The following is a 12,048-nucleotide window of genomic DNA, read 5'->3' on the forward strand; positions in this document are numbered from 1 at the left end:
TTCTATGCAGGACCAATTATCTTTGTTGCGTTTTTTCTCTGGTTCTGTCTCTAGCAGCAGGGCTGAGCAAATGTTATCATCATTATTTGCAGATTATGGCTTTGACCAGGGCTGCTTCTGTGATGTATCTTCTTCCTTGCTGTAATCCTGTTACAGTTTGTTTAATTTCTCCTCATATAGCACTTTACAAGCCAAGTGAATCTCTGCCATACATGCCTTTAGTGCTGCACTGTAAAGCATCCCCAGTACCCTTTTCAGCCAGTTCAATGTAAGCAGTGCATTTGCTCCAGCACTAAATAAGTTATGGTTTGGCATAGCAGAGAGGAAAAGGGCTTGTGAATAGGTGCTGTCCTGTGATTGGCCAGAGAAGTAAGGGAAAGGAGTACTGCTGGCAAACAGCCAAACTCTGATCATGAAATGTCGAGAATACAATAAAGCAAAGAGTCCCCTTCATGGTTCATAAATAAATAGTAATAAACCATGGAGAGGACTCTCAGTGGCTTTATACCAAAAACAAGAGCAGTGAAATCAACAGTAAAATCAACATAGATTATGTTTTAATCTATGTTTGAGAGTAATGTCCCCATAAAAAAGCAGAACAGTTTTACAATAAAAATACAATACTTCAGCAATATTTGTTTAATGTTTTAATGATGGTTGCTCAGCTTTTGGAAATAATGTTAGCACAGTCAACCACTTAGCAGCAATTCTACTACAGCAATTCTACTACAAGTTAACCTGTTCAATCACGTAGTACTTACATTTGTTAAAGTTTTGAAGGTAATTGCTCAATATGCGAATACAATTTCGGAATAAGTTAGCACAGTAAATTGATTACAATCATGAAATATGTGAAAGCAATTCATTCATAAGTTAGATCAGTTAATCACTTTTTTTTAGAATCGATTCATAGGCTAACTTCAGTTTATTACTTGTTAATGCAATATTTGTTGAGATTGTTTTTGGGGTAATCGATTACTATTTGAAAGACAAATTTCCACATCAGTTAGCACAGCCAATTGCTTACAATATTCCAACAGAATTTGTTCAGAGTTTTTCAGGTAATTACTGATGTATGTCAAAGCAATTTCACCATATAGTTAGTACAGTCAATTGCTTCCAATCTGTTGAGCAATTTCAGAATAAGTTAGCTCACTCAATTGCTTAATGATTAAAAGCAAAGCTACCATGATATAGCACACTCAGACCAGGCTATAATAGAAAGTTTGGATACATTTGTAAATTTTACTAACTCACAAGAAATGCTAGGATTTTCATCAATAAAACTGCATCAAATATATAAAGAATCAATCCTAGAATCAATGCAATAACCTATCTGAACTAAATCCTACACACAGTAGAACGGAGCTGACCAAACTTCTGATGAAAATCTCCTTCAGCACGTATCATTGCTTCCTCATCAATGTACACGGCCGGTCTTCTAGAAGCCAGGAAGTATTGCACTTTTCGTAGACTCCAACCTATCACATACATGAGAAAACCACAAACTGCAGCTGTAGATCTACCAACACCAGCATTGCAGTGAACATAAACTGTGTGGCCATTTTCTAAAAGTCCAAACAAGAGATATACAGCTTGTGGCAGCATCCGAACTCTACCTATTGAAAAAAAGAAAAAACAGAAAAACAGCATATTATTACAAAAGTGTAAAGGCTTAAACAGACTGATAAACAGTGACGAATTCTTTAACTTGAAATGAATGGCCCAGATTTATTGAGCTAAAAGCAGTTAGTTTTTGTTGGGTTATTCCAAAGCTATTTTGACACATAGTTGGCCTCATTTACTAAGGCTTTTCCAAGTAGCTTGTATAGGGTTTTTGTGTCACATGTGTCATGAGACAGAATTTCCCCAAAAAGGGAAAAGGGGCATGTCTCCCCCCAAAAAACATTTTTGAAAGAAACATACAAAATTTACTAATGTTCCCACATATAATATGGTGGATTAGAGCTCTGGAAAACTGAAGAAAAAAAAAAAAAAAAAAGGAAAAACGTAGGGGAAAAACACCAAATAGAAGATGCACTGCTCAAAAAAATTAAGGGAACACTAAGATAACACATCCTAGATCTGAATAAATGAACTAATCGTATGAAATACTTTCATCTTTACATAGCCAAAGCTGCTGACAACAAAATCACACAAAAATTATCAATGGAAATCAAATTTATCAACCCATGGAAGTCTGGATATGGAGTCACATTCAAAATCAAAGTGGAAAAACACACTACAGGCTGATCCAACTTTGATATAATATCCTTAACACAAGTATAAATGAGGCTCAGTAGTGTGTGTGGCCTCCAAGTGCCTGTATGACCTCCCTACAACGCCTGGGCATGCTCCTGATGAGGTGGCGGATGGTCCTGAAGAGGTGGCGGACCTGGACTAAAGCATCTGCCAACTCCTGGACAGTCTGTGGTGCAACGTGGCTGTCAGGATCTGGGCTGGTAGCTGGTAGCGGAGGCTGGTGGTGGATCCGCTGAGCCAGAGAGGTGATGACGTTGGCCGTACCAGGGGAACGGAGTCTAAGGAGTAACTGGTCTTTACCAGAGCCCGCCGCAAAGCAGGATGGACTTGCTGCGGCAGGTAACACCCAGGTTGTTCCACCCAGTAGCGACTCAACCTCTCTGGCTGCTGAGAAAGGGCAAGAGGTAAAAGAGGATCAGGCAAAGGCGTAGTCGGATGAAGCAAATGGTCAGGGCAGGCAGCAACAGTTCACAGGCGGTAGTCAGTAGCAACGGGTACGGCAACAGGCAGGGAACACAGGAACAAAGAACGCTTTCACTCAGGCTCAAGGCAACAAAGATCAGGCAGGAGGCTGTGGGAGGAGATGGTACTTATAGGCAGTGCACAGGTGAGGCCTAATTAAGTCCAAACAGCAATGCCTCTCACAAACCTTAGCCCTTAATTAACCACTTTGGACCAGGCACCAATCACCGGTGCACTGGCCCTTTAGATCTAAGAGTCACGGTGCGCACGCGCCCTGGAGAACGGGGGCGCACACGTTGAGACGCCGGAGCGTTGCCTGGGGACACACGACGTAAGCGCTCCGGTCCAGGAGCGGGGACCGGAGCGCTTGGCGTTACAGTGCCATTGGTGGATGGAGCAAGACATGACATCCCAGATGTGCTCAATCGGATTCAGGTCTGGGGAACGGGTGGGCCAGTCCATAGCATCAATGCCTTCGACTTGCAGGAACTGCTGACACACTCCAGCCACATGAGGTCTAGCATTGTCTTGCATTAGGAGGAACCCAGGGCCAACCGCACCAGCATATGGTCTCACAAGGGGTCTAAGGATCTCATCTCGGTACCTAATGGCAGTCAGGCTACCTCTGGCAAGCACATGGAGGGCTGTGCTACCCCCCCAAAGAAATGCCACCCCACACCATTACCGCCAAATCGGTCCTGCTGGAGGATGTTGCAGGCAGCAGAACATTCTCCACGGCATCTCCAGACTCTGTCACATCTATCACATGTGCTCAGTGTGAACCTGCTTTCATCTGTGAAGAGTACAGGGCACCAGTGGCAAATTTGCCAATCTTGGTGTTCTCTGGCAAATGCCAAACGTTCTGCACGGTGTTGGGCTGTAAGCACAAACCCCACCCGTGGACATCGGGCCCTCATACCACCCTCACGGAGTCTGTTGCTGACCGTTTGAGTGGACACATGCACATTTGTGGCCTGCTGGAGGTAATTTTGCAGGGCTCTGACAGTTCTACTCCTGCTCCTCCTTGCACAAAGACAGAGGTAGCAGTCCTGCTGCTGAGTTGTTTCCCTCCTACGGCTTCCTCCACGTCTTCTGATGTATTGTCCTGTCTCCTGGTAGCGCTTCCATGTTCTGGACACTATGCTGACAGACACAGTAAACCTTCTTGCCTACAGCTCTCATTGATGTGCCATCCTGGATGAGCTGCACTACCTGAGCCACTTGTGTAGGTTGTAGACTCAGTCTCATGCTACCACTAGAGTAAAAGCACTACCAGCATTCAAAAGTGACCAAAACATCAGCCAGGAAGCATAGGAACTGAGAAGTGGTCTGTGGTCACCACCTGCAGAACTACTCCTTTACTGGAGGTCTCTTGCTAATTGCCAATAATTTCCACCTGTTGTTTGTTCCATTTGCACAACAGCATGTGAAATTGATTGTCAATCAGTGTTGCTTCCTGTGTGATTGACTTAAAGGGGTACTCCCGTGGAAAACTTTTTTTTTAAATCAACTGGTGCCAGAAAGTTAAACAGATTTGTAAATGACTTCTTTACTTTTTTCGATTTCTCTGATGTCATGACCACAGTGCTCTCTGCTGACCTCTGCTGTCCATTTTAGGAACTGTCCATGAAAATCCGATGAAGCCGACATTGCATTGTGAAAAGATGAAAAGGGAGCGTGGCCTCACCACCCAGCCTATTTAGTATTGAATTCACAGAAAATCCTAAATAAATGGTTGTAACTTTCCACCAAGAAAAATCTGGTTAGAAAACTTTCCCGACCTGTGAACCTGGGAATTCCTATAGAAAATTTTGAGGAATCCTGCATGTCAGAAACATTTTACAGTAATTAAAACCCAACACTCTTAGTAAATCAGAGCCATTATGTTTTATATTGTTATACAAATAAATACTTGAATTTGGATACTGTTCCAAAAAGGGGAATCTGATGGCAATATTTCAATTGGGTAACCTACCTATCATGTTTCCAAGTAGAGCTGCACTGTAGCCATCTAAGGATGTCATCAAAAAGCTCCTTTTCTATTTTTTTGCACAAGTCGTCATAAAATCATATGATACAACATTTCTGCCCTATATGACTGTGATTTTCTTTCAGAAACTTAAAGTATTATTATAATTAAAAAAAACTTTTTTCAGGTCATAGGGCTCTGGCCAATAGCCGCATGATGTTGCCAGTCTTGCAGGCAACACTTTTTCTGGTCTCCCGACGACCCCTTTAATCGTTCAAGCTCTTTTGTAGAATACCCTTGGTTCTGCTGGAAAGATAGGGCTTAATGTGTCATCCAATTTCAGCACAGGCCCTTTTTTTTATTTTATTTTTTATTTTATAATGTAAATTTAGAGGGACCACTTCCATTTCTTTCTTCCCTCCCTTCTTTTTGACCTCTAATAAGGAATCCCCTTCACCTCTTCCCAAACTCTACCTCTGGGACTCCCAGCAATCTCCAGAATGAGGCTCAAGTCCAGTTCATCTTAAAAGGTGGGGGCTCTAGCACTCAATGGGGAGAATCGAGCCCTGTTCTGGAGATTGAGAGGGTCCCAGTTGTCAGACGCCCTGTGATCAGACACTTATCCCCTTTCCTGTGTATAAGAAATACGTTTTTCATAACTGGAATACACCTTTAACATCAGCCTAGAAGTACTTTGGCCTTCTGTCATTATTATCTATCTGTTATATACCCAAATGCCATTATTACCATTATCCGATTTTATCTTATGAATGAATTTTAAGTACAGTATTTTTCTGTACTTTTTTAAGACATTTTTAAATATTGTTTATCCTTTAATAGCTATAAGGTGCTGAGATAGGACATATTCAGATAGGGACAGCTATCTAGGTGGATGCTTTTTTTTGTAAGTAGAACACAATTTTGGAATCTCTCTGTATATAGCTGATGTTGAATATTCAGTGCTCCTTTTAAGCCGTTGATTCGCAAATCATGTCACCTGATATACTATGCTAAATCTGATAGGTCAGAGCCCTCACTGAAGCTATAGCCTTTAATCTCATTCAACACAAGATATCCCTTTAGACTTATTACACTGACATGATAAACTGAAAATAGAATAAAGAGACACTTAAAAAAGAGATATATTTAGCTAAATGTCTACAATGGGATATATCAAGATGATATAGATTACACGCCAACATTTGGTGATAGATATACTTCTAGGGCTGGTATGGATAACATTTAAATGTTGATAGAACTTTTTATCATCTCTAACCATAACATTGTTCTGTTGAATTTTTGACCATCACCACTAGTCATGTTCTGATGAAAGTGATTTGTAACCTTCCTTGATATTCTTTTTTTTAACTTTTTCTTTGTTTTAGGTATATAATGTTTGAAGCTCTTCCCGATTGATTCTTTCTCTAAGATGTACTTGGTCAATGGTCTACAAACTGCATGCTGAAGATTGACTAAACTATACCAAGTCCTCATCCATTAGTTAAAGAGGTATTCCAGGCCAAAACTTTTTTTTATATATCAACTGGCTCCGGAAAGTTAAACAGATTTGTAAATTACTTCTATTAAAAAATCTTAATCCTTCCAATAGTTATTAGCTTCTGAAGTTGAGTTGTTGTTTTCTGTCTAACTGCTCTCTGATGACTTACGTCCTGGGAGCTGTGCAGTTCCTATGGGGATATTCTCCCATCATGCACAGCTCCCAGGACGTGATATCATCATTGAGCAGTTAGACAGAAAACTTCAGAAGCTAATAACTATTGGAAGGATTAAGATTTTTTAATAGAAGTAATTTACAAATCTGTTTAACTTTCCTGAGCCAGTTGATATATATAAAAAAGGGTTTTGCCTGGAATATCCCTTTAATCCTCTTTCTTTTATGTCAAATGACCTTTAGCATTGGGAATTTCTATTCTTTCTGTTAGGATTCGGCAGGCTGGATGTGGATCCTCTGTGTCAGCGAGGGATTGGCGTGGACCGTGCCGGCAGACCGGTTCTAAGTTGCTACTGGTATTCACCAGAGCCCGCAGCAAAGCGGGATGGTCTTGCAGCGGAGGTAGCAACCAGGTCGTATCCACCGGCAACGGCTCAACCTCTCTGACTGCTGAGATAGGCGTGGTACAAGGGATTAGGCAAGAGCAAGGTCGGACGTAGCAGAAGGTCAGGGCAGGCAGCAAGAATCGTAGTCAGGGGCAACGGCAAGAGGTCAGGAACACTGGCTTGGGATACACAAGGAACGCTTTCTCAAGGCACAATGGCAACAAGATCTGGCAAGGAAGTGAGGGGGAAGTGAGGTTAAATAGACAGGGAGCAGGTGGAGGCTAATTAGACAGATTGGGCCATGCACCAATCATTGGTGCACTGGCCCTTTAAATCTTAACCCCTTAAGGACACATGACGTTCTCATACGTCTCCATTTCCGAGTCCTTAAGGACACATGATGTATGAGAACGTCATGTGTTTTACCGGCCCCCCGCAACCATCTAGAGCGGAGCCGGTGCCCGATGCCTGCTGAAATCGTTCAGCAGGCATCGGGGCATATTGCCCAGGGTGGGTCATGATGACCCCCCATGTCGGCGATGGCCAGCGATCTGCGGCGGATTCCGGGTCAATCGGGTCTCCAGTGACAGAGCCTGGAGTGAACAGCCAGAGCCTGCAGGGGTGAGGTGGCACTGGTGCCACCTCACGATCGCCCTGATTCGTCGGCCGGATTACCGGCCGACGAATCAGGGCGCCTGCTGCGGGTGTCACTCCCGCAACCCGCTCCGCCCCTCTTCCGGAGGATGTGAGCGGGTGCGGGACGTGCACCCCGGGTGCTGGGGACCCCGATCCCCGGAGTTAATGTTGGGATCGGGGTCCCAGGAGCAGCGGCAGCGGCGGTGGCGACAACGAGGGACTGACCTGATGCGGATGGATCGTTGGAGGTGAGTGACAGCCTCCTGCTGTTGCTTAGCAACAGCTCCCAGCATGCAAAAAGGGCATGCTGGGAGCTGTAGTTATGCAACAGCAGGAGGCAGACCACCACAACTCCCAGCATGCCCTTATGGGCATGCTGGGACTTGTAGTTTTGCAACAGCTGGAGGCACATTCTTTCTATGGAAAAGTGCACCTTCAGCTGTTGTATAACTACAACTCCCAGCTTGCACAAACAGCTAAAGTGCATGCTGGGAGTTGTAGTGGTGCATCTGGTGGTTGCATAACTACAACTCCCAGCATGCCCGTTGGCTGTCTGACTGCTGAGAGTTGTAGTTTTGCAACAGCTGAAGGCACACTGAGTTAAGTAGCAAACCAGTGTGTCTCCAACTGTTGCATAACTACAATCCCCAGCATCCCCAGCCAAAGTAGTATGCCTCCAGCTGTTGCATAACTACAAGACCCAGCATGCCCTTCCGCTGTCCGTACATGCTGGGGGTTGTAGCTTTTGCAACAGCTGAAGGCACACTGCTAACAAACTCAGTGTTTTGCAACCAAACTCGGTGTTTCACAACCAGTGTGCCTCCAGCTGTTGCAAAACTACAACTCCCAGCATGCACTGATAGACCGTACATGCTGGGAGTTGTAGTTTTGCATCAGCTGGATGCCCCCCCCCCCCCCCCAATGTGAATGTACAGGGTACACTCACATGGGCGGAGGATTACAGTAAGTATCCGGCTGCAAGTTTGAGCTGCGTCAAATTTTCTGCCGCAGCTCAAACTGCCAGCGAGAAACTACTGTGAACCCCCGCCCGTGTGACTGTACCCTAAAAACACTACACTACACTATCACAAAATAAAATAAAAAGTAAAAAACACTACATATACACATACCCCTATACAACCCCCCTCCCCTCCCCAATAAAAATGAAAAACGTCTGGTACGCCACTGTTTCCAAAACGGAGCCTCCAGCTGTTGCAAAACAACTACTCCCAGTATTGCCAGATAGCCGTTGACTGTCCAGGCATGCTGGGAGTTTTACAACAGCTGGAGGCACCCTGTTTGGGAATCACTGGCGTAGAATACCCCTATGTCCACCCCTATGCAAGTCCCTAATTCAGGCCTCAAATGCGCATGGCGCTCTCACTTTGGAGCCCTGTCGTATTTCAAGGCAACAGTTTAGGGCCACATATGGGGTATCGCCGTACTCGGGAGAAATTGTGTTACAAATTTTGGGGGGGTATTTTCTGCTATTACCCTTAGGTTACAATTACCCCTTGTTACGTTCCCCAAGGGGTCTAGTTTCCAAAATGGTATGCCATGTGTTTTTTTTTTCCTGTTCTGGCACCATAGGGGCTTTCTTAAATGCGGCATGCCCCCAGAGCAAAATTTGCTTTCAAAAAGCCAAATGTGACTCCTTCTCTTCTGAGACCTGTAGTGCGCCAGCAGAGCCCTTTTCACCCCCATATGGGGTGTTTTCTTAATTGGGAGAAATTGGGCTTCAAATTTTGGGGGGTATTTTCTGCTTTTATCATTTTTAAAATTGTAAAAATTTCGGGAAACCAAGCATTTTAGGTAAAAAAATATATATATTTTTTTACATATGCAAAAGTCGTGAAACACCTGTAGGGTACTAAGGTTCACATTACCCCTTGTTACGTTCCCCGAGGGGTCTAGTTTCCAAAATGGCATGCCATGTGTTTTTTTTTTTGCTGTTCTGGCACCATAGGGGCTTCCTAAATGCGGCATGCCCCCAGAGCAAAATTTGCTTTCAAAAAGCTAAATGTGACTTCTTCTTTCTGTGACCTGTAGTGCGCCAGCAGAGCACTTTTCATCCCCATATGGGGTGTTTTCTGAATCGGGAGAAATTGGGCTTCAAATTTTGGGGGGTATTTTCTGCTATTACCCTTTTTAAAATTGTAAAAATTTTGGGAAACCAAGCATTTTAGGTAAAAAAAATATATATTTTTTTTACATATGCAAAAGTCGTGAAACACCTGTAGGGTATTAAGGTTCACATTACCCCTTGTTGTGTTCCCTGAGGGGTCTAGTTTCCAAAATAGTATGCCATGTGGTTTTTTTTTGCTGTTCTGGCACCAAAAGGGCTTCCTAAATGCGGCATGCCTCCAGAGCAAAATTTGCTTTCAAAAAGCCAAATGTGACTCCTTCTCTTCTGAGACCTGTAGTGCGCCAGCAGAGCACTTTTCACCCCCATATGGGGTGTTTTCTGAATCGGGAGAAATTGGGCTTCAAATTTTGGGGGGTATTTTCTGCTATTACCCTTTTTAAAAATGTAAAATTTTTGGGAAACCAAGCATTTTAAGTAAAAAATTATATATTTTTTTAACATATGCAAAAGTCGTGAATCTTCTGTGGGGTATTAAGGTTCACTTTACGTCTTGTTACGTTCCCTGAGGGGTCTAGTTTCCAAAATGGTATGCCATGTGGTTTTTTTTTGCACCATAGGGGCTTCCTAAAGGTGACATGCCCCCCAAAAACCATTTGACGCTCCTTCCCTTCTGAGCCCTCTACTGCGCCCGCCGAACAATTAACATAGACATATGAGGTATGTGCTTACTCGAGAGAAATTGGGTTTCAAATACAAGTAAAAATATTCTCCTTTTTACCCCTTGCAAAAATTCAAAAATTGGGTCTACAAGAACATGCGAGTGTAAAAAATGAAGATTTTGAATTTTCTCCTTCACTTTGCTGCTATTCCTGTGAAACACCTAAAGGGTTAATACACTTACTGAATGTCATTTTGAATACTTTGGGGGGTGTAGTTTTTATAATGGGGTTTTTATGGGGTATTTCTAATATGAAGACCCTTCAAATCCACTTCAAAACTGAACTGGTCCCTGAAAAATAGTGAGTTTGAAAATTTTGTGAAAAATTTCAAAATTGCTGCTGAACTTTGAAGCCCTCTGGTGTCTTCCAAAAGTAAAAACTCATAAATGTTATGATGCAAACATAAAGTAGACATATTGTATATGTGAACACAAAAAAAATATATTTTGAATATCCATTTTCCTTACAAGCAGAGAGCTTCAAAGTTAGAAAAATGCAAAAAAAATTTCACCAAATTTGGGAATTTTTCACCAAGAAAGGATGCAAGTTACCATAAAATTTTACAACTAAGTTAACGTAGAATATGTCACGAAAAAACAATCTCAGAATCAGAATGATAACTAAAAGCATTCCAGAGTTATTAATGTTTAAAGTGACAGTGGTCAGAATTGCAAAAAAACGCTCCGGTCCTTAAGGTGTAAAATGGCCTGGTCCTTAAGGGGTTAAAGAGCCGGCGCGCGCGCGCCCTAGTGAACGGGGCCGCGCGCCGGGACAGCACAGACAGGGAACGAGTTTGGTAAGCAAGCCGGGATGCGAATCGCGAGCGGGCGCGTCCCTCATCGCGGATCGCATCACGGCTAGGGACATTATCGCAGCGCTCCCGGTCAGCGGGTCTGACCGGGGCGCTGCGAACAGGAGAACGCTGCGAGCGCTCCGGGGAGGAGCGGGAACCCGGAGCGCTCGGCGTAACAGTACCCCCCCCCCCTTGGGTCTCCCCCTCTTTTTGGAACTTGAAAATTTGTGAATTAGGTCCTTGTCGAGAATGTTATCCTCGGGTACCCATGACCTCTCCTCAGGGCCGCAATTCTCCCAATCTACAAGAATTTTTTTTTTTTACCTCTGAGCGTCTTAGACGCGAAAATTTCTTTAACCGAGAAGACATTTGAGGATCCGGAGACAGGAGTAGGAGCAACAACCTTAGGAGAGAAGCGGATAAGGATAAGCGGTTTAAGGAGAGAGACATGAAAAGCGTTAGAAATATGGAGAGAAGGGGGAAGAAGGAGTTTGTAGGATTTAGGATTGATTTGGCACTTGATTTTAAAGGGTCCAAGATAACGTGATCCCAGTTTATAACTGGGGACACGGAAGCGAATATACTTGGCGGAGAGCCACACTTTGTCTCAAGGAAGAGACAGGAGGAGTTCTTTTTTTGTCGGCATGTTTCTTCATCCGGGATGAGGCCTGTATGAGGGATTTTTGAGTCTCTTTCCAGATGGTGGAGAAGTCCCGGGAAACCTCATCAACAGCGGGCAAACCAGAAGGCGCGGGAGTGGGGAGGGGGGGGAAGAGGGTGAAGCTTGGCACGGGGCAGAGTGTTACCAGGACGGGGGCTATGAGGAGGAGACACAGCATAGTCCTGATAGGCCTTGGGTAGACCAGGTAAAGGAGGAGACACTGAGGTTTGACAGACGGGACTGGGAGCAGACGTGAGGCATTTTTTGTGGCAAGTAGCACCCCAGCTCTTGATCTCCCCGGTGGTCCAGTCAAGGGTAGGAGAGTGGCGTTGGAGCCATGGCAGACCGAGGAGGACTTCAGAGGTGCAGTTGGGCAAAACAAAAAGTTCAATTTTTTTGTGA

General features: G+C 43.9%; 1 protein-coding gene across 5 annotated transcripts in view; it reads right to left on the reverse strand.

The window, feature by feature from the left end:
- Positions 1-624: 624 nt before the first annotated feature.
- The window catches only part of EPM2A (EPM2A glucan phosphatase, laforin), a 98,348-nt gene continuing 86,924 nt past the window's right edge, over positions 625-12,048 (reverse strand). For all 5 annotated transcript variants that reach the window (XM_056567393.1, XM_056567392.1, XM_056567391.1 and 2 more), the window contains one exon: positions 625-1,619. In XM_056567393.1, coding sequence (XP_056423368.1) covers positions 1,342-1,619 — 278 coding nt within the window. In that variant the 3' untranslated portion in view covers positions 625-1,341. The remainder of the gene's footprint in view (positions 1,620-12,048) is intronic.

Source organism: Hyla sarda, chromosome 3, assembly GCF_029499605.1.
Source record: "Hyla sarda isolate aHylSar1 chromosome 3, aHylSar1.hap1, whole genome shotgun sequence".
Taxonomy (NCBI): domain Eukaryota; kingdom Metazoa; phylum Chordata; class Amphibia; order Anura; family Hylidae; genus Hyla; species Hyla sarda.